General features: G+C 50.0%; 1 protein-coding gene across 1 annotated transcript; it reads left to right on the top strand.

The window, feature by feature from the left end:
* The first annotated feature begins 552 nt into the window (after nt 1-552).
* On the top strand, nt 553-20,916 carry ATP12A (ATPase H+/K+ transporting non-gastric alpha2 subunit). The gene is made up of 23 exons (XM_052649930.1): nt 553-561; nt 1,286-1,441; nt 4,163-4,222; nt 4,990-5,193; nt 6,190-6,303; nt 7,232-7,366; nt 7,487-7,604; nt 7,854-8,122; nt 9,206-9,404; nt 9,536-9,645; nt 10,531-10,665; nt 12,775-12,967; nt 13,811-13,986; nt 14,606-14,742; nt 16,945-17,095; nt 17,464-17,632; nt 17,723-17,877; nt 18,974-19,097; nt 19,224-19,369; nt 19,958-20,091; nt 20,209-20,310; nt 20,705-20,796; nt 20,888-20,916. Exons 1-23 carry the CDS (start codon nt 553-555, stop codon nt 20,914-20,916), a joined length of 3,117 nt encoding a protein of 1,038 aa, XP_052505890.1.
* The last annotated feature ends 658 nt before the right edge of the window (nt 20,917-21,574 follow it).

Raw genomic sequence — 21,574 nt, 5'->3', positions numbered from 1 at the left:
CTCGGGCCTCACACCCCTTCATCCGCATCTGGGTCCTGCAAGTAACTGGGCTGCTTCTGGGGGTCGGGGGTCTCTCGTTTACTCCCCACTTCGCTCTGACCCCACGGCGCCCATCGAAGTCCGCTTTCGGGTCGTCCAGGGTCTTTCGATGCCAGGACACCCAGAGAATGACCAATGCGGGGAGCTACAATTCCCCCCACCCCCACCCCGCTTAGGACTTTTCACAATCTAACGAGTCTCAAGGGGAAAGGCGGGCAAGGTCTTTCCCCAGAGCCTTCCGCGCGGCAGGTCCGGGTGGCCAGACCGCACTGCCCACTGGACCCCACGCCCACCCGGATCTCTGCCCCGCCGGGGGTGGGGGCGGGGCTCGCGGGCGGGGGCGGGGCCGCGCTTTTAAGGCCGAGCCACCTGCAGGTCTGCGCTGGCGCTCCGCACCCGAAGGAGCGAGGGCCCCGCCGCCAGCCCAACGCGACCCCGCACCCCGGTCCTCGCTCGACGGGACCCCCGCCACGTGCCCGGCCCGCCCTCCGGACAGGACCCCCCGCCCGCGCCATGAACCGGGTGCGTGCCGCCGGGGCGGGAGGAGGGGCGGGCGGGCTCTGCTCCGTTCTCTCCGCTCCCGGTCCGGAGACCGTGGAACTCGGGCTGGTGGGGTGAAGAAAGATGCTGACCCAAACGCAGGAAGGGGCCGTGGAGCCGGAGGAGGGCGGCGCAAGGCTGGTGACGGCGCGGATGCTCTGTGGTCCTGACGCCGTCCTGCCCTCGGTGGTTCAGGAATTCAGTGGGTACACCCTCCGAGAAACGGGGCGCGCTGGAGTGTCCCTCGGGGACCAGGTGTGCCCACCGAGACACGGAGCACTCTGGAGTGTCCCTGGGGGACCAGGAGCCCCCTCCGAGACACCGGGCTCGCTGGAGTGTCCTTCAGGGACCAGGCGCCCCCACCCAGACACAGGGCGCCCTAGTGTCCCGTGGGGACCAGGCACTAGCGAGACCCTTCCCCTCCTCGAAGGGATCTTGTCTGAGTCCAAGAAATGAACTTCTTCGCCCAGGGAGGGATCCTCTGGGGAGCCCACCCAGCCAGCCCTCCACAGAAGAGGAGAGCAGAGAGAAGGCGCTGCAGGCTCTATTTGCAGGAGCTGTAGAGAACTCCCCGGAGGAGGGACCAGGAATGGGGGATGGGGGGAGGGCCCCTTCCTTGTAAGTTCCACCCACCATGAGGGCCCCTGCTTCGCCTCAGAAAACCCGTCTACCTCGAGCCAACATTGCACCTCTGCTTCTTTTTCAGAAAAGAGAAATTTACTCAGTGGAGCTCAGTGGAACCAAAGACATTGAGAAAACAGACAAAGAGGATGGCAAGGAGAAGTCCAGGGGCCTGAAAAACAAGGGTTTGGAACGCAAAAAGAACCACCAGAAAAAGGAGCTTAAAAAAGAACCTGATCTGGTCAGTTGATTTGGTCCCTGAGCAAATGGGTGCCCTTGAGCACTGTCCGCCCTGGTGACAGCTTGCCCCTATAACCCACTTCTTACAAAAGAAATTTTCAGTCTTAAGAATTTCAAAATCCCTGACATGTGTTTCCTTGTTTTAAGAAAAAAAAAAATGGTGTGATTGTATCTGCCCAGGGGTCAGGCCCTCCGAAGATTCCTGCATTCAGGCTGTAGGCACGCCCAGGGAGGGCTCCTCTGAGGCCAGTTGCCACAGGCACTGCCCAGATCTCTCCCCTGCTGGTTCATTGAGATATTAGAAGCCTATGAAATTAAACTATCTCATCAGCCAGAACCACCCAGGAGGAAAACTGAAAGCCCCTAAACTTGCTAGGTTTCTGGGTATATTTGCCCCATGAGAAAGGATTTCAGTAGTAAGAGTTGGTCTTGGGTTCAGGCAGCCTTGGGCTCAGCTGAGGTTCCAGTTCTCTAGGGAGTAAGCTACCTAGCTTCTCTGGAGCTCAGTTTTCTTTATGTAAAATGGGAAACAAACCATTTTCATGGGTCTGTCAGGGGGAAGGTGAGGTGAGAGTCTCTTGTAATGGCAGTGCTTTGTGGATGTGAAGCCCTGTTACTACTAAAGCTAGCCGCCCTGGGAAAGAACGTCCCCAGAACTGAAAGGTGGCTGATTACATCTCAGGAATGCCAATGGAAACCAGCCCTGAGTCCAAGATTATGCGGGTTGTTCTGCACTTCACTGCAGACTTTAGAGCTGTGGTTCTCTGAGCAGTTGGTAGTGCTGTGAGCTCTTGTGTGCCATAGAGCAGGTTGTTAAACATTCCGGAATTCAGGCAAGCCGATTGGTACTGTATTAGTAGCTTGAGATATGACTGCTGCAAATCAGAGCTCTTTTATTTTACCTGGAGAGCTCATTAAACAACACATGCCACAAGGTGTTTGTCCATGTATGTTCTGATGACCCTGGAATTGGATCTGAATTCAAATCTGTTTCCCTGAAGTTCAATTTCCTGTTTTGAAAAATTGGAATTAAAAATGGTAACTACCTCTTAGAGTTGTTACGAGGGTTACAGAGAAACTGGAGAAAGGCTAAGATAGTCATTCTTATTTCCTGCATGTATCTAGCAGTTAGGGATGAAGATATAACTAGTCTTACTTGAAATTACTGTTTATAACATGAATATATATCCATTCTATCATATGCTTGTTAATTACAATGAGAACCTTCCTTGAAATTGGAGCCTTTTTGGGAAATATAGAAAAAATAATTCCATGGTGTTGGCTGGCGTATTCCCTTGCTTCTTTGCTGAGAAACAGCTTTCTTTCCCCTCTTTTTCGCAACCTTCTTACAGGAATCCTGTAATTTGTGACTTCGTACTTGGGTGCCCTTGCATCCCAACCCCTCCAGAAAATTAGAACCTTGATGAGTAATGCAGTGTCCCTGGCTTCTGAAGAAACAAGCAGGTGACTCAAGCCTGAGGCACCTGGTGCTGCCCTGTGCTCTTCCAGCAGAGTTCACACCCGCACCCTCCCAACTCTCATCCCCAGAGAGTCAGGCTAGTGGGGAGGATGGTGCAGTATGGTCCCTTACAGTCTGAGATCCGTCCATGAAAGCAACGACTTTAATCATGTTAACTCTCCTCTGCCCTGAACTTGGCATACTCTGCACGGAACCATGTCTTAATCCTATGGCTCCCCAGAAATGTCATATTCAGTGGGTACTGGTACAGTGAATGGAAGAGCAGGGCCAATCTGGCTAAGCACAGGACAAAACCCTAACTCTCTGTAACATGAAACATTTTTGCTTTAAGAAAAGAGACGGTTCTGGTACCAGTCACAGTATAAATTTTTGTCTCTGACAGTCACAGTTTTAGGATCCTGAGTGCTGGGTTTTTTGCCACAGGAAGAGATTTCTAGCCCTTTAGCCCAGAGATTTTGAAAGGGACAGGACAGGACAGGACAAGGGAACTTTGCTCCCTGGGTGCCACAGCAAATGTCCTGAGATATTTATGGTTATCACTTCTCAAAGGGAGGGTGCTGGTGGGCAGAAGTCCCCACAACAGAGTTATTGACCCAAAATGTCAATAATGCTAAGGTAGAGAAGCTCTGCTTTAGTTTAATAATTCTGTGGCAGAGTTAGCAAGTGTGGCCCCCCCACCACCCCCCTGGTATTTATTTGGCAGGTTTTTAATCTGAGGGCTTGTCTGATAGCGAGCTGAGCCTCAAGTACTAAAGGAAGGAAAGGCCCATTTCTCTCTCCCAGATGGCCTGCCTGGTGAGGGCTGTGTGGAGCTGTCAGGACATGTGGAATGGTTTGGCACTGCTGATCGCTCCCCGTTAATCCCGCAGTTCAGGTCTGAGTTGAGTTTCCAGATCACTGGTGTCTGGATGACGGGTGTGCTAGGATCTGCATGTGCTGGAGACCAGACTGAGGTGAAATGCATTGCTTTACTCATAAAAACTAAGGACGGCTACCATGTGGTAAATGGCAAGTTAAGTCTGAACTCTCCAGGGATGGCCAGAAAATCTGCTGGCCAGTGAGCTCTCCTGCAGCAAGGTTCTCTTCTCTCACTGCAGGAACCCCTGGGACAAAGGTTCCTTCTTTTTACACTTCCTGGCCTCTCTCCCATCCTCAGTGTTTCTCCCAGATTTCATGGGCTTGTCAGGGTTTAGGGTTCAAGTCTTTTGGAATTATTCACTCTGTTCTTTTCATGGACTTTAGGATGACCACAAACTCAGCAAAGAGGAACTGGAGACAAAGTATGGTACAAACCTCATTACGGTAAGTCATCAGAGAACCAGTGACAGGGGAGGGGATCGGGGACCATACAAAGAGAGAGGCTGTGTGCTTGGGGCTTGTGAGTGATCTGCCAGCCCCCCACATGCCCACCTTGCAAGAGGAGGCTCATTAACCTCAAGAGTAGCAGGCCTGAGCCGCAGGCCTGGCAAGGCCCTCTGCTGGGCTAAGTGTCTGATCACAGACAGTTCTTTGACTGTGACTGCAGCTGAGCCATAGTGACCCCTGGAAGGTTTGAGTGCCTCCTCACTGTCATGGTACAGGGTTGCTTTCAAACCCTGTGCCCAGTAAGTATTCAGGTCGTGTCCAGGCCTCCTCCAAGAAGGGGGGACACCTTACGCCTCCTAAAATCTCTCATCGCAGAAGTGCTGCTTCATTCTGTGAATTCAAACTCAAAGATGTGTTGTCTTAACACCAGGAAATTTGGATGTATCTGTTCTAAGTGAACAGAAATATGTGCTGTGTGACTCACTGGCCTACAGAGAGGGAGGCAAAGAGGACCAGCGGAGCCTGGGCCAAGAGGATGCAGGGGCAAGGGAGGGACATGGCGGGAAGGTGTCAGGGCATCCACCTGTCCCACAGTTTACGGGATGTGCCGGGAGAATGGTGGAGTCCATCCAATGAGACCCCCAGATGGCACAGTGACTGAGCTGGGATATAGTCACAGCTGCCCACAGTCTGCAGAAATGTAACATCCAGCCCAAGGAGGGAGAAACGTCTAACTCCTGTCTCTTTTCCCTCTGCTTTCTCAGGGTCTTTCCAGTGCCCAGGCTGCTGAACTGCTGGTTCAGCATGGGCCCAACAGCCTCACACCCCCCAAGGAAACCCCGGAGATCATCAAGTTCCTCAAACAGATGGTGGGGGGCTTCTCCATCCTCCTATGGATAGGAGCCGTCCTGTGCTGGATCGCATATGGGATTCAGTATTCCAATGATCAGGCCTCCTCCCTGGACAACGTACGGCACTGGGGGCTCCTCCCCGGTTTGCTGGTGATGGGGTTGGGCGGAGTCGGGTGGTGAGGGTCAGCACTATAATGCAAGGCCTTACCTGGGCAGAGCATTGGGCTGGGGTCAAGGGTCTACCACTGACCAATCACTGCATAAGTCAGAGAAAATCAATAACTTCTCCAGGTATAAAATAGAAAGTATATCTGACTCTCTAGTGTCTCAGAGCAGTGTGAGCATCAATTTTTAAGAGAGCAATACATGATTGGTTCCTATGTGGGGAAAAAAAATCGACATCCATGTGAGGTGTTTTGGGCTTTCTCTCCTCAAAACTAATTATCTCCCTTTACCGTGGAGAATTTGTGTGTCTAATAGTAAGGTAGGACCAAACCACAAAGTTAGGGGCCACAAAGCTGGGCTTCCCTTGTGGCTCAGCTGGTAAAGAATCCGCCTGTAATGCAGGAGACCTGGGTTCGATCCCTGGGTTGGGAAGATCCTCTGGAGAAGGGAAAGGCTACCCACTCCAGTATTCTGGCCTGGAGAATTCCATGGGCTGTATAATCCATGGGGTCACAAACAGTTGGACACGACTGAGCGACTTTCACTTTCAAACCACAGAGTTAAAGCAGCCAACATGATGCTGAGAGAGAAGCCAGGTGCAAAAGGCTGTATTCTCTGTAATTCCATTGGTGTGAAATGTCCAGAACAGGCCAGTGCTGGATTCAGACAGTAGATCAGTGGCTGCCCGGGCTGGGCCGGGGCAGGAGAGTGGCTGCCGTGGGCACAAGGGGTCTTACTGGAATGATGGATTGTGGTGATTGTTATACAACTGTGTTAATTATTAATAGTCATTTAGTTATAAACTTCAAATGGGTGAATTGTGTGGCCTGCAAGTTACATCAGGACACAACTACCATCTCTCTGATTGGCCCATGGAGCACTCTGGCCCTCAGGTTGGGCTCATTCCTGATGCTGCTTCTCTGACTAATGCCTGTCCTCCTCACCCAGGTGTACCTGGGCTCCGTGCTTGCCCTGGTCGTCATTCTAACCGGGGTCTTTGCTTATTACCAAGAGGCGAAGAGCACCAACATCATGTCCAGTTTCCACAAGATGATCCCACAGGCAAGTGTGACAGCTTCCCTGGTGTCTCTAGGCTTGAGACAAGCAAGCATCAAAAAGGGGGGCGTGGCTTGGAGGCTTAGGACCCCTCCCTGCTGTCTGCGGAGTCTTGGGCAACTGGCCTAATCTCTCTGAAGCCCCCGTTCCCTCCTGGGTGTGGTCAGTGAGGCAAGGTGGAGGAATATGTTCAGTCAAGAGCAGAATGGGACAGAAACATGAGCCACTGCCTGGCATCTCCTGTGGCTGCTCCTCAGCTTGGTGAACCATTTGGACAGAAGTCATTCAAGTGGTTCCAACATGAGCCAAGGGAGCCAACCTTGGCTCCGTGATTCTTTAAACCATCAGTCTTTCCGCTCCCATTTCTGAGCCTCTCTGCATGTTGCCCCCGAATGCTGCCAGTGTGGGAGGCCTCAGATCTCTCCACCTGCAGCAACCTGGGAGGGGTCCTCTGGGGTCACCACTGTCAGCACACAGAACCACACCCTCACTGGGCTGCAGAGCTGCCGGGAGGCATGGTCTCTGGGTGGAATCTCTTGTGTTAGGAAGCAGAGACCCATCTCTCACTCCATTAAAGGCTTTATGACCTGAACGAGATCATTGATCCCTTTGGCTCAACCTCAGGACTCTTCCTGGACTTCCCAGCAGGATGATTGGTCCCCCTGTCTGTCAGGCCCAGAGCTGTGGCTTTGCTGTACCTACCATGGCAGCATTTTCTGGGTCGAAGGCTATCTCCATGAGCTCCAACTCAAGAAAAATAGTTCTTAGGGTCTTCAGGACCTGAGTAGAACCCTTGGCTTCATTGTCTGCTATTCTGACAGCCATGCACTTCTGTGCCTTCCTTCCTGAGCCTGTGGGGGACAAGGGGTATGCAGGAGGGCCAGCATCATTCCAGGATGGGATCTGAGGCCTGGGTCATGGTTTTCTTCTGCAGCAAGCACTTGTCATTCGAGACTCAGAGAAGAAGACAATTCCTGCTGACCAGCTAGTGGTGGGAGACATAGTGGAGATTAAAGGTGGAGACCGGGTCCCTGCGGATATCAGAATTCTGTCCACTCAGGGGTGTAAGGTCAGTGTCATGGGTGCCCTGAGGGTCACGCTCGTGGCACTATGGTCTTTCCAGGTCTCAGTGTAACCAAAGAAGGAAACAAGTTGCCTGACCTTGAACTCTTTTCAAAACTCCTTCTAGGTGGACAACTCATCTGTCACCGGGGAGTCAGAGCCCCAGGCTCGCTGCTGTGAGTTCACACATGAAAGTCCCCTGGAGACCAAGAACATCGCCTTCTTCTCTACAACCTGTCTGGAAGGTAGGTCCGGTAGCTTGCAGAACTACAGGTTCCTCTCATAGCCTTTCTCCTTTGTCAAGCTTTATGTTTCTCTCTCTCTACCATCTCTTGCTGCTAAGCTTTTCCAAGAGAAAATGTGGAATTGAGGAGTCTAGAGAGCTGGTAGTGTCATGTGCTGATTGCCCATGTGAGCCACCAAAGAGGAGCATGCGAGGCCATGGTCCCTCCTCACTGAGAACTCCTGGAATAAAATGTCTGCTCCACCTGTAGGCACAGCGACTGGCATGGTCATCAGCACGGGTGACCGCACCATCATTGGGCAGATCGCCTCGTTGGCTTCAACAGTCAAGGACTTGAAGACGCCCATTGCCATCGAGATCGAGCACTTTGTTCATATCGTGGCAGGAGTGGCAGTCTCCATCGGCATCATTTTCTTCATCATCGCAGTGTCCATGAAGTATTATGTCCTGGACTCCATCATCTTCCTTATTGGCATCATTGTGGCCAATGTGCCTGAGGGTCTCCTGGCCACTGTAACTGTGAGTCTGTGCTGCTAGTGGCCATACCCTGACCCTGCTAGTGTGCCATCCTGCTCTGCCGCGGCTGAGTCTACTCCATCAGGGCCAGTCATAGGATGTTCTGTCTCTTAGACGGACAAAGAGAACTCTCATCTGTTAGTATTTGAATGACTTGTCCTTGAAAAATTGTGTTTTCATTTTTAGAGATCTATCTGCAAATCCCATATGATACTTTGCCCCTTAAGATCTAGATAAGACAATCTTGAACCACCACTTAGAAATTTTCTAGAAGCCTGACACCTTCCCTGCATTTCCACAGTTTTTAAAAGAAAAAAAAAAAAAAAAACATTGGCAGTTTCTACAGCTGAGGGATGTAGGTATACTTTCACATCACTTCACCCTCTCAGAGGCAGTCTGAGACACAAACTCCCTGTCTGATCCTGCAGAGCAGTTCAGCACTTTCTGCTCTGCCCCCTGGTCTAACTGTGGTTCTCACTGTGTCAGGACCTAACTCATCCTGAAACAAGGCCTCCAGGTGGGGAGGATTCATACCTCCACTCCTGGCACAGTCCTAAGCAAAGACAGACAGAAGTGTTATTGCCTGTCTCCTCTGACTCCAGCAGACAGTAATTTGACCAAGCTGGAGCCTAAAGAACCCTTTTGAGATCTGGGGGCTTCAGAGAGAGCCAAGAATCTTTATTAACATTTGGAAATCTTAAAGTGAAACAAGTATTTCTTGATTCCCCAAGGCAAAAAGTAAGCCATTTGGGGCAAGCCCTTTGGCACATAGTGGCTGAAGTCTGTCTTACAACACTCTTGCTTGTGATCCACAGGCGCTCAGCAGCTAAGCCCCCTTTGTATTGACCTGGCACTTGCCCAGCTTTGCTCCCTGTGGATCCCTTAGGATCATTTTCCTCAAGGAGTAAAGAGAGAGAGAGAGCGCGTGCAAGCTTTATATGCCTTCTCAGCCACTGGGTCTGGTGCAGTTTTACTGCATCTGTAACTATACCTGAAACTAGTCCAACTGTAACTGTTCCTACATTACTGAACCCAAGTTCAGCATGGTGGTTTTTCTCAAAGCTTCTCTCTCTCTCCTCTGTCTAGGTGACTCTGTCACTGACAGCAAAACGAATGGCCAAGAAGAACTGCCTTGTGAAGAACCTGGAGGCAGTGGAGACTCTTGGCTCCACCTCCATCATCTGCTCAGACAAGACCGGGACCCTGACCCAGAACAGGATGACAGTGGCCCATCTGTGGTTTGACCACCAGATCTTCGTGGCAGACACTAGTGAAAACCAATCGAGTAAGCCTTGGGGTGCATCCAGCCTGGCCCTGCATGATGGGCTCAGCACGGCTGGTCTGTGGCCGTAGGTGAACAGTGCTGCTCATTGGCACAAGCCTGGCACCCTCAGCATCCATGGTTCTTCTTTCCAGATCAAGTCTTTGACCAAAGCTCTGCGACCTGGGCCTCCCTGTCAAAGATCATAACGCTGTGTAACCGCGCTGAGTTCAGACCTGGACAGGAGAGCATCCCTATCATGAAGGTGAAGCCCCACACACAGTCTCAGCCACAGGCACTTTGCAGAGCAAAGTCACCTTCTCTGTTCTGATCTGGTGCTTGATTTAATCTCTGCAACTGAGTAGCATTTGTTCTGCGAGAGCAAATCTAACCACAAGACCTGTAGGAAACTTTTTCACTGTCACTAACTTCAAGAAATCTAAAAGTTCTCAAAATATTCATTTAGGTCTTCTGAAAAGTCTCTTTCTTGAAAATGATTGTGCCTTTAAGTTACTGTCCTAAACTCTTTACCAGCTAAGAAGATACAATCAAAGTTCCAGGAAACACCCCCTGCCCCTCTCCAAGATCAAGTTCATTGCTTTTTTCCCATGAAAACTCCCACTCTCAGGGCTCTAACTTGTCTGAACTCCCCTATCGCCAGCAGGTTGCGCCCTACAGTTAACAGTTTTAAGTGTTAGTCGTGTCTGAACCTTTTGCGACCCCCTGGACTGTAGCCCACCAGGCTCCTCTGTCCATGGGATTCTCCAGGCAAAAATACTGGAGCGAGTTGCAATGCAGGACACCCAGGTTTGATCCCTGGGTTGGGAAAATCCCCTGGAGAAGGAAATGACAACCCACTCCAGTAGTCTTGCCCAGGGGATTTTCCCGACCTAGGGATCAAACCTGGGTCTCCTGCATTGCAACCTGCTCCAGTATTCTTGCCAGGAGAATCCCATGGACAGAGGAGCCTGGCGGGCTACAGTCCCGAGTCAGGCACGATTAACACTAACAGTAGTAAATCTGTCACTTATGGGATAACTGTTCTCTCCCTCTGGTACTTAGTAAGCTTAGGTTGCACATTGGTTTGTTGAAAATAACCACAGAGGAACCTGATTATGTGCTGCAACTACTTGTATCTTTTGATTCACAGAAAATTGTGGTTGGAGATGCCTCAGAAACTGCTCTTTTGAAGTTCTCAGAGGTCGTGCTGGGTAACGTGATGGATATTAGAAAAAGAAACCGCAAAGTAGCTGAAATCCCTTTTAACTCAACCAACAAATTTCAGGTGACTTTCCCCTCACAACTGAATCTTTTGGTTTTTAATTATAGTTGGCTGTGCTGGGTCTTTGTTGCAGTGTGCAGGCTTCTCATTTACAGTGACTTCTCTTGTTGTGGAGCACAGGCTCTAGGGCTCATGGGCTTTAGTAGCAACTGAATCTTTATCATCACTAGAGCAGCATTTCCACTCATAAGTATCCTTTAGTCAGTATGTGTTTTGAATGACACTTGACTTTAAAAACAGTCCTCAGAGATGCAGAGCCTGGACATCTGGTAAACACAGAACAAGTAGAAGAGAGAAAAGATGAAGGTTTCGATGGGGCCTGCCATTCCCACACGTGGCCTTTCTGTATAACATGCACACAAAGGCACCACTGCCTGCCCTGGTGACTTGGGCACAGGGAGGGGCAGCAGCCACACCCCCCTACATGACAGGCTGAGTGAGGGGGGCAGTGAGGAGAAGCCAGCTGCCCCATCTGTGTCAGGCATTCTCCATGCTTGGTCTCATGTAATCCTCACCATAAGCCTTGAAGGTAGGACCAGGTGAAGTCCCAACTGCAGGCAAGGAAATAGGCCTTAGAAAGTGTTGAGGTGGCCGGAGCCACCCGAGCATCTAAGTCTTCACATGTCCATCTGATGCCTGAGTCTATGCTTTTTTCTACCACAACACAGAGGCCAGGTGGTCAGTTCAGGCCATTTGGGTAAACCCTGCTCTTTGTGAGGACCAGTGAGGACCCAAAGCATTGCTTTCCATGTCTGTCCTGCCGGCAGTGCACAGAAGTCTCCACCCCTTGTTGCTCAGGGGGCGACTGGCCAGCCTTGCCTGGTTGTCTCCCCTCCCACCAGGGTAGCCAGCAGGCAGCCATGTCCACCCTCCTCAGGTCAGGCAGAGAACAAAGTGGTGCCACAGGTGGAGTTCCCCAGAGACTCCAAAGCAAGAGTGGGGTGTTGTGACTTGGTCTTTTGTTGTTGTTGTCGAGTTGTGTCCAACTCTTTGGATCATGCCCAGCAGGCTCCTCTCTCCATGGGATTTCACAGGCTAGAATACTGGATGGGGTTGCCATTTCCTTGTCTAGGACTTAGTCTTTGCATAACATTTAAGTAAGTAGGATGACCACGTTTGTGTGCAAGTTTCTAGTGATTACGCACACATTTTGTTTGAAAGGAATTTAGGACTGGAAAATAACTGTGGAGCAAACGTCTTTGTGGATAATTAACCAGTAAAGAGTCATGGTTAGCAAAGCAGACAACTAACAAAATGTATGATGTAAAATGTAGAGGAACTCAGATCTCTGTTCAAAACATAAATGAAAATAGAATGACTAGCAATCCTAAAATAACAGTAGTAATCATGGCTATCAACTGCTGATTTCCACACTCCTCACAATTCTATTAGATAGTCAAGAATGAGGAAACAGAGGACATAGCCAGCAAGGGCCAGAGCCAGGACTTGGGCAGACCCCCAGGGGTGTGCTCAGCCTAGGGGGGTGGCCTTTCAACCACAGACAAAACTCAAATCCTGCTGGGGCTCCGTCTTCTTCGGGGAGAGGAAGAGCAGGTTCTGTGAGGCCTGCTGTACAGAGCACTGATGGAGAAAGTGGGCTCCCTTGGAGTTGCTAGAAAGGAGTGGTTCCCACAGAAGAGGCCAAGGAGCTCTGAGATGCTTTAGAGTCACCTTATATCCACATGCCTGCGCAGCACTCGGCACTGAGCAAGGTGGTTTAGGAGGAGGCCTTGGAAGGTCTCTGGAGCCTCATTCAACTCGAAGAAACTAAACAGCTCTGGCACATGAGATCTTTGAGTTGTGGCCTGATGGATCTAGTTCCCTGACCAGGGATGGAACCCAGGCTCCCTGCATTGAGAGCTCAAAGTATTAGCCACCAGAGTACCAGGAAGTCCTTCAGTCTCTGCATATTACTTGGGCATGAATTAGAAAGGACAGAACACGCCTGCGGAGAACACTCTTCCTTTACATATCACGGCGAGTAGAAACAGAAACCACAGAGAAAGCGATGTTTTGCTCATGAAAAGCTCTGTCCAGTTCAGGCCCTTCATAGTAGAGATGGTGTCCTTACCCGCGATGCCACACTGAGCATGCGCGATCCCTCCCCCGCAGCTCTCCATCCACGAGACCGAGGACCCAGATGACAAGCGCTTCCTCGTGGTGATGAAAGGGGCCCCCGAGCGGGTCTTGGAGAAGTGCAGCACCATCATGGTCAACGGGCAGGAGCAGCCCCTGGACAGGAGCACGGCCGAGGCCTTCCACACAGCCTACATGGAGCTGGGCGGCATAGGGGAGCGAGTGCTGGGTGAGAGAGTGGGATCCCGCTGGCAGGCACAATGAGGCAGGCTTGGGATGCAGCGGGGTAGCACTGGCGTCCACTCATATCCTAAAGGAGAATGTGGTCAGCATGCAGGGGATACTGTGTGATGGCGTAGGAGGGTGGGGGCCCTTGCAGATCAGAAGTCTTGGAAGATTTTATGGGAGGAGTCACATTTCAGTCTGGACCTTGAGTGATAGATGTAAAGGGTTGTGGGGGGAACGTACTCCCACAGAGGGAACAGCATGAGACAAACGTGGGAATGGCTGGAGGGGACCCTCTGGGCACAGCTCCCCATTCTTCATCTCTTTATGTCTCTGTCTCTACCCCCACACCACTTGTAAACTGCAACCTCCTCGGAAGTACAGGCTGTCCACTCCTGGGCTTTCTTTCTCCAGAGCATACCTAACGGGCACAGAGTAAATGATTTGGGGATGAAACATGTCTTTCCTAAAACAACATGTTACGGAAGTGAAGGAACTGAACAATTATGGTAAACTCTAAAGTGTGTTAGTCACTCAGTCATGTCCGCCTCTTTGCAACCCCGTGGACTGTAGCCCACCAGGCTCCTCTGTCCATGGGATTCTGCAGGCAAGAATACTGGAGTGGGTGGCCATTCCCTCCTCCAGGCGATCTTCCCAACTCAGGAATCAAACCCAGGTCTCCCACATTGCAGGCAGATTCTTTACCATCTGAGCCACCAGATTTACTGACATCAATTCTCTTAAACTGGTAAAACACAAAGGACTGAAAGTGTATGAAAATGTTCCCTATTTTTTCATCATTTTTTAATCCTAGTTTCTCCAACTCCTAAATTCATACCCATTTCAGGTTTCTGTCACCTCTACCTGCCGACAGACGAGTTTCCAGAAACGTATTCATTTGATGTAGACACGATGAACTTCCCTACATCCAACTTCTGCTTTGTGGGCCTCTTGTCAATGATTGACCCGCCTCGGTCCACGGTACCTGATGCTGTCACCAAGTGCCGGAGTGCAGGGATCAAGGTGGGACTTGCACATCCCTGACTTCACACATCTTCCATGGATGCTGAGTTCCTTTCTAGGAACGTCTGTCATAGGAGAGTCAGTATTTAGGTCTCTTCTCCTAAATGTCATAATTCCCCTTTTTTTAAGTCTCTACTTTCACTGTACTAAGATTTCAGTAACCATCCTATAAAAGCATAGTCATTGTGTCTGTGGAATAAACCACAATGTCACCCTAGACCACGACAGACAATAAAAGGTTTTGTTACTTAATCTTGAGGTCCAGCTCCCATACTCCATTTCCCTCATGATAAGCCAAAATTTGAATTCCATTACTGTGTTAATTCCAAGGCTGTGGAGCATCATGAAGATGCTGAAGGAGACATCCGTCAGCCCACTCACAAAGTTACACCAAAGGGAAGGACTTCCTCTAGGTCCAAGGAGGAAATGTAACAAGGGTAGATCCAGTGGGATCCATGTGTCCTTCTGAGACAGGTGATTCTCTGACCTAAAGATCAAGGACTGCAAGCCACCAGTGGCCCCTTGCCATGGTGTAGTGGGCAAAACCAAGTCATCCCCGCTCGCCTGAGCAGCAGAGTCCCTCACCACCCACATGCCTGTCTCCTTGCCTGTGTTCTAGGTTATCATGGTTACAGGCGATCATCCAATCACAGCCAAAGCCATTGCCAAGAGCGTCGGTATCATTTCCGCCAACAGTGAGACGGTGGAAGACATTGCCAAACGCCTCAACCTTCCTGTGGAGCAAGTTAACAAGCAGTGAGTTCAGAACCTACATAGCAGAACTCAGGCCTTTACCACAGGCCCTACTGCCTCTAAAGAGTTGTCTGGAGCAAACCCCTTTTTGCCAAACATGATCTACTGGTTTACTCTATAATTTCTGGCTGGTTTACTCTGTAATTTCTATATCCAGTCATTACTCAAAATTTTATCGAGTACCTGATATGTGCCAGCCACTGTATTGAGACCATAAAAATGATCTATATTTCAGCCCAGTGAAGTAGATCTGAAAACTTCAGTGATAAATTTAGAGTGAGGAAACTGAAGCAGAAACTTTATAGGAAATTACCTGTCATCAGTACAGTTTATAATCAGGAACACTGAGAATCCTTTGTGCTCTCTGAGCCCCTAGTCTGCATCTTGAGTATTTATTCCGTGTTTAGTATTTAGGCTTCATAATGTGTTGCTATGGAAACCTACTTCTCTTTGCTTTTTACTTGGTTGTAAATAGAATGGAGGGCTTCTCTGGTGTCTACTGGTAAAGAACTACCTGCCATTGTAGCAGACACAGGAAACATGGGTTCCATTCCTGGGTCTGGAAGATCCCCTGGAAGAGGAAATGGCAACCCGCTCCAGTATTCTTGCCTGAAGAATTCCATGTACAGAGGAGCCTGGCAGGCTGCAGTCCATGGGATCACAACAGAGTTGGACACAGCTTAGCAACTAAACAGCAATAAACAACAACAAACTCAGTGAAATAAGCACAGGCACAGAGGTGCTGGCAGTGGGAACCTGACTGTTGATCATTTAAATCAAAGTCTCCAAAGTCTTAGTTGGAAAATAAATGTCATTGCTTTATTATACTTTGATGCATATGGGGAGAAAAGACCCAAGAACATATCCTAGTTTACCCAAACAGTTATACCTGTTAGGAACACAGAGCTGACAGGTGATAAGTGACTGCTAGGGCAACAAATTACCAGTTAGGACACCAAGCAGGTAAACAGCCTCTGGGCACACATTTGTGTCTCCTTTGTGTAGTGCTCCTTGTGTAGATAACATTGGTGATAACGTCCGTCTGTGAAAACAGCTTCAGAGGTTGTACTTGTTTTGTTTTTTGAAATAGTAGGATTTTACTTTTTCCTACAAGTCACCACACAGGAGAGAGGGTTGGTTACTTTGTGAATGTTTTCAATTGTCCACTTTATCAACTGCAGCTTCATGATCAGGGGAAAACTTTTCCTAGCTAGGGGAGGAAGGGAAACAAGCCTTTCCTTCTTGCTTCTCCCCCCCCCCCCCCGCTTTTTTTTTTTTACCAGAATATAGGAAAACCTGTAGTTTGAGTCAAGTGCTAGAATTTCAATATTTAGCACCAAGAGAAAAAAAAGAGAAGCAGACCTAAAAAGAGCTCAAAACTTTAAAAAGGTAAACAAAAAAGCATGCAGTGTTTTGTGCTTAAAAACATTTAAGCTGAGATTTGAAGGCTGAAATGTTCGCCAAGGGAAGGGAAGACTAGAGGCCCCCACCCCTGGCAAAGGTAGTAGGATCTGTGAGGGCTTGCACACAGTCGGGGGTTCAGAACTGAGAGCCAGGGACTCGGAACTGAGAGCGTGGGTGCTGTGGGGGAGTCAGAGGGGCTGCACAGCACAGGCTGCCCCTAGCCCTGCAGACTAAGTGGGGACCTGGGCTCTGCTGGATGTTCCTTTGGACAATGCTCCAGGGGACAGCATGGTCAGGTCTGCAGTCTCAGTAGTTCCTAGAACCTCACTTTTATAGACAGCAGATAAAAGCTTTCCTCAAGAAGACCTCAGTCAACTTTTCTCCCTACATAGCTGGTTGCATAGTAGACACCGTGAGTCTGAAATAAACAAAGAGCTGTCACCCATGTGTTCAGGCAAAAGCTGGATTCTTGGATTCAAAATGTACAAATGGGCAGTTTTTTACCTCCTTTTCTTTTGAGTAAAGCTTTGCCCTGGGAAGTGCCACCTCTCACCCATTCCTGTAAAAAATGGCTACTTGACTTGTTCCTACTGTCATGTGACACAAGGAAATGCCTGTCAGCCTTAGTTCACTGTTTTGAAAAGAGACCCACACACCTCATCATCCCACCAGATGATTCAGATGAGTCAGGACTTGAGGTTCCTGGTAAAACCAAACAGGTTCACCCCACCTCCTGCCCAGAATAGCGTTTTAACCTCAGCTTCCACCTAGGGCCTCACCCAGTTCCTCCTGCCCGTCTAGGGATGCGAAGGCTGCTGTGGTGACTGGCATGGAGCTGAAGGACATGAGCCCAGAACAGCTAGATGAGCTCTTAGCCAACCACTCGGAGATCGTCTTTGCCCGGACGTCCCCCCAGCAGAAGCTGATCATCGTGGAGGGCTGTCAGAGGCAGGTGGGTGAATGCAGCACCCGGGGAACCTTCTAGGTCTGTCATCATTCTGTGGGGAGAGGCAGCACTGAGCCTTGGCCCCTCCTTAGGGCTCTGGTGAGGTCACCACCCCACATCTCCACCTGTCGGGGCTGACCCAGTCCACCCAGGAACCCTCCTGCTTGCTCCCCAGGGGCCTACCTTTACAATTTGGATTCATATGGTTTTGATCATTCAAACATCTTATTTAGAGCTTGTTCTTACTTCTGGGATTTCCCATCTTAATCTTTTTCCTCCAACCCAAAACGGGCCTTTGTTTTGGTGCCGCAGACCTCCAGGCTGCTCACTAACCCCCTCCACCCGCCTCCCACAACCTTCTGCCATCCCTGCAGGATGCTGTGGTTGCTGTGACTGGGGATGGAGTTAATGATTCCCCAGCTCTGAAGAAGGCAGACATTGGGATTGCCATGGGGATAGCAGGTTCTGATGCAGCCAAAAATGCAGCCGACATGGTCTTGCTGGACGACAACTTCGCGTCCATCGTCACAGGGGTGGAGGAAGGTGAGTGGGGTCTTGAGTGGTCTTAGCAAGGGCTGGGGCCACCCATGAAATGAGAAGCAAGTTCTATAGGGAGAAATGTCTTCTGCCTAGGTCGCCTGATCTTTGACAACCTAAAGAAGACGATCGCATACACGCTGACCAAGAACATTGCCGAGCTGTGCCCCTTTCTCATCTACATCATTGCTGGGCTTCCCCTACCCATTGGCACCATTACTATCTTGTTCATCGACTTGGGCACAGACATAGTAAGTAGCCAGAAAGGGAATAGGGTCTGATGACTTCCCCAGGTGAGGGAAACCTCAGTGTCATTACCTTCAAGGGCAGGAGATGGATTAATCAGTGCTTCTCAGACCTCAACGTGATGGTTTCTGACAAGCTCTTAAGTGATGCTGAGTCTGCTGGTCCACCAACCACACTTCAAAGCACAGGACCAGAGAGATCTATCAAGTGTTTGAAAATTAAAACCACTTCACTCCATAAAAGAACTTTTCAACACATGAGTTCTTCACCTTTCCAAAAAAACAGGCCATTGGTCAGTTTCAGCTCAGATGCCTCCCCCCCCTTTTTTTTTGAAGAGCTGTCACCAAAATAGTCCCTGTACTGCTTGGGGCCCAGTGGCCAAAGTGATAACCCACAGCCGCCCCTTGTTAAGTAAAAGAATCTGTGACCTGGAAGCCCCTCACCAAACACAGTAAGAAGCAGCCATTAATAACACTGTGAAGCCTCACGCAGACCTACAGTAATGTCACCTAAAACCTCCCCTCTGCTAGAACTAATCCCCTTAGGAAGCTTTGTGACAGTCACTCCCGTGGCTCTAGCTTACAGAGGCTTCAGGGAGCAAGCAAAACTCACAGCTCTGCAGGTCATTGCCTACCCCCCATTTCACATGACACCTGGGCAGCCTCCACGGTCCAGGGATATTGGGGTATCTCTACGTTAGAGGGGAGCTGAAGCCCCAGAGCCTGCAGCAAGCTTGCTCTTCTTATCTCCACTGCCGTGGTTCTTCCAGGTATCACTAGGGAACTTGTTAGAAATTTGGGTTCTCTGCCCTCCAGGGGGAGGACCTGGGAGAGAACCACTGGTCAGTGGTGGGAAGGGAAAGTGCTTTATAACTAGATCGTCTAGAGATGGCAGGACAGGGTGATGATTAGGCGATCAGACACAGGTGGATTGTCTTCTCTGCAGACAGCACACCCTGTTGTCTGCTCCCTGGATGGACCAGTTCCCTAATGCCACCACCACTGCCACCCCCTCCGCTGCATCGGGCCCCTGGCTGTGCTGCCACTCTTTCCTTCCATCTAGCATTTCAGGGTCGGGCCTCATGCTGTTCTCTCCCTCTAGATTCCCTCCATCGCCCTGGCTTACGAGAAAGCTGAAAGCGACATTATGAATAGGAAGCCTCGCCACAAGAAGAAGGACAGGCTGGTGAACGCGCCACTCGCCCTGTACTCCTACCTGCACATCGGTGCGAGGAGGGGCTGCCCAGAGACCCACCTTCCCCTGTGGGGTGGGGTGGGCTGTGGGGGGAGCCCCGAGGAGAGTGAGGCAGGGCACTTCTGGGGTCAGTACAGAACCTCTCCTGTTCTTCTAGGCCTCATGCAGGCCCTGGGGGCCTTTGTTACATATTTCACCGTGTACGCGCAGCAGGGCTTTCTACCCAGCACTATCCTCAACCTGCGGGTGGAGTGGGAGAAAGACAATGTGAATGACCTGGAAGACAGCTACGGACAGGAATGGGTAAGGGCCAGGTTATTGGCGGCACCCTCCCTGGATGGCTGTAAGGGGACAGGGGAGGTGATGGTTTTCCTTGAGGGCCCTGTGGTCACAGCAGCTTGCCTCTGCCGGGCTCAGCTCATCTCTTAAGTTGGAGGTCTAGAGCTCACTTGTTTACATTAGCTTGCATTCCTGGTGGCTCAGATGGTAAAGAATCTGTTTGCAATGCAGGAGACCTGGGTTTAATCCTCGGTTTCAGAAAATCCCCTGGAAAAGGGAACGGCAACCCACTCCAGTATTCTTGCCTGGTAAACCCCATGGGCAGAAGAGCCTGGTGGGCTACAGTCAGTCTGTGGCATCGCAAAGAGTCCGACACGATTCAATGATTAGCACACTTCAGGTGTGGAGGAGGAGCAGCTAGCAGCGCCACAGCTGGGCCAAATCCATTAAAATCCATAAATCTAATCCATAGATTTCTTTCCAAACACAGAAAGTGACCCTCTCTCAATCATGGGGAGGGGAAAGAGAGTGGAGGCTCGTAGACAGGCACCAACACCTCCCTGAGGTGTCCATCTGGGGCATCATGGTCTTCTCTTCTCTGGCCACTGACAGACAAGGTACCAGAGGAAATACCTAGAATGGACGGGCTACACAGCATTCTTTGTCAGCATCATGATTCAGCAAATAGCAGATCTGATCATCAGAAAAACCCGGAGGAATTCCATCTTCCAGCAAGGTCTCTTCAGGTACTGGTGCAGCCGTCCTGGGGGTTCAGCCTGGGCCTTTGCTGCCCAGATGACTGCATGTGGGCATGTGAGCCTGGGGCTGGGAGTTCAGAATTTGTTTGCTTTTGTGTTTTACAGAAATAAAGTCATCTGGGTGGGGATTGCCTCACAGATTATCATTGCATTAATCCTCTCCTATGGCCTTGGAAGCATCCAGGCCCTGAATTTCACGATGCTCCGGTGAGGTTCCCTGCAACTTTGGGGAGGAACTGGCCCAGTCTGGTTGTCACAGGCTAACAAGTCTTTCCCCTCAAGTCTTTCCAAAGAGAGAAAGTGAAACTGTTCTTTTTTTCTTTCTTTTAATCAGTATGAGGCTTTGACCTGCTAGTTTTTTCAGAAGAGGAGGTGGGTTTTCCATCCCTCACCATCCCATCTCTACCTTCATCCAACAGATCCCTTCTCAGGCAGACACTGTTTCTAGCGGTCACAGTCCAGTTAAATAAGAAACCATAGGGTTCTACGCTGTGTGACCCAGTGGTGTTGCTCTGTCCAGTCTAGAAAGAGAAATGAATGAGGCGCTCAGCCACTTAAGGGTGGGTGTGTGGGTCTCACACCACCCCCTCTCTCCCTCCAGGCCTCAGTACTGGTTTGTGGCTGTGCCACACGCAGTTCTGATTTGGGTGTATGATGAGGTGCGGAAGCTTTTCATCAGACTCTTCCCTGGAAGTGAGTACTAATGTATGGGGGACTTGGGGGCTCTTGATCTGCTCCAGCAGACCTTCCTCTGTTTCTCACTTACTGCCTCCTCCTTCTTTAGGCTGGTGGGATAAGAACATGTATTATTAAGACACCTGCTTCCCAAGCCCCACCAGCTGCACATGGCGATGTTTTTCACCTTCTGGTGCCAGCTGGGCGACTACTGCCATGGGGATGTCGTCGGAATGTGTTCAAGAAAAGACAGAACTGTAGGAAAGACACTCACTAATATTTTGTAATTTAAAACAGAGATTTCAGTGTTTATATGTGATTTTAATTTATATATCAATGTCCTTATTTAAAAATACATGAATTTCAAGGTAATGGTGTAGGGAAGAATGGCGTGTTTAAATGTCTATAGAGCTCATTCATGTTAAACAATGTCAGGTAATCCAGACGTCTGCTGGATTAAGGGTCTCCCTGACGCTTAAGCTCTAGATAGCACTGCTCACACATCCATTCCACACTCTGTTAAAAGTCCAGCGCCCTCCGTTCCTGTGAATTCCCAGAGAATTTATTATTTCACAGTCACGTTGCTCAGAAAAGGCTAGTTCAGCTAGAGGTTTGCAAAAGGACAAGGTGATGGCAGGTTTACATCACAGCAACTTGGAAGACCTCAGTTTGACCCTGAGACATCCTTAAGAGTCCTCATCCCGCCTCTCAGCTCCTCACAGTCCTTCGCTGCCCTCCCTCTTCCACGGTACCCTCCACCCACCACCAGTTCCAGAACGGAGCTCCAGGTGCTCCC

Source organism: Budorcas taxicolor, chromosome 12 (assembly GCF_023091745.1).
Source record: "Budorcas taxicolor isolate Tak-1 chromosome 12, Takin1.1, whole genome shotgun sequence".
NCBI classification, from domain to species: domain Eukaryota; kingdom Metazoa; phylum Chordata; class Mammalia; order Artiodactyla; family Bovidae; genus Budorcas; species Budorcas taxicolor.
Note: the sequence above shows the minus strand (reverse complement) of the source record. Positions and strands in the feature narration are given on the sequence as shown.

What these genes read in the sequence shown, in the direction of transcription:
- ATP12A (XM_052649930.1), top strand. An exon ending in CACTAGTGAAAACCAATCGA is followed by an intron (nt 9,405 to 9,535) that starts GTAAGCCTTGGG and finishes TCTTCTTTCCAG; the next exon opens with ATCAAGTCTTTGACCAAAGC. An exon ending in CATCAGACTCTTCCCTGGAA is followed by an intron (nt 20,797 to 20,887) that starts GTGAGTACTAAT and finishes CTCCTTCTTTAG; the next exon opens with GCTGGTGGGATAAGAACATG.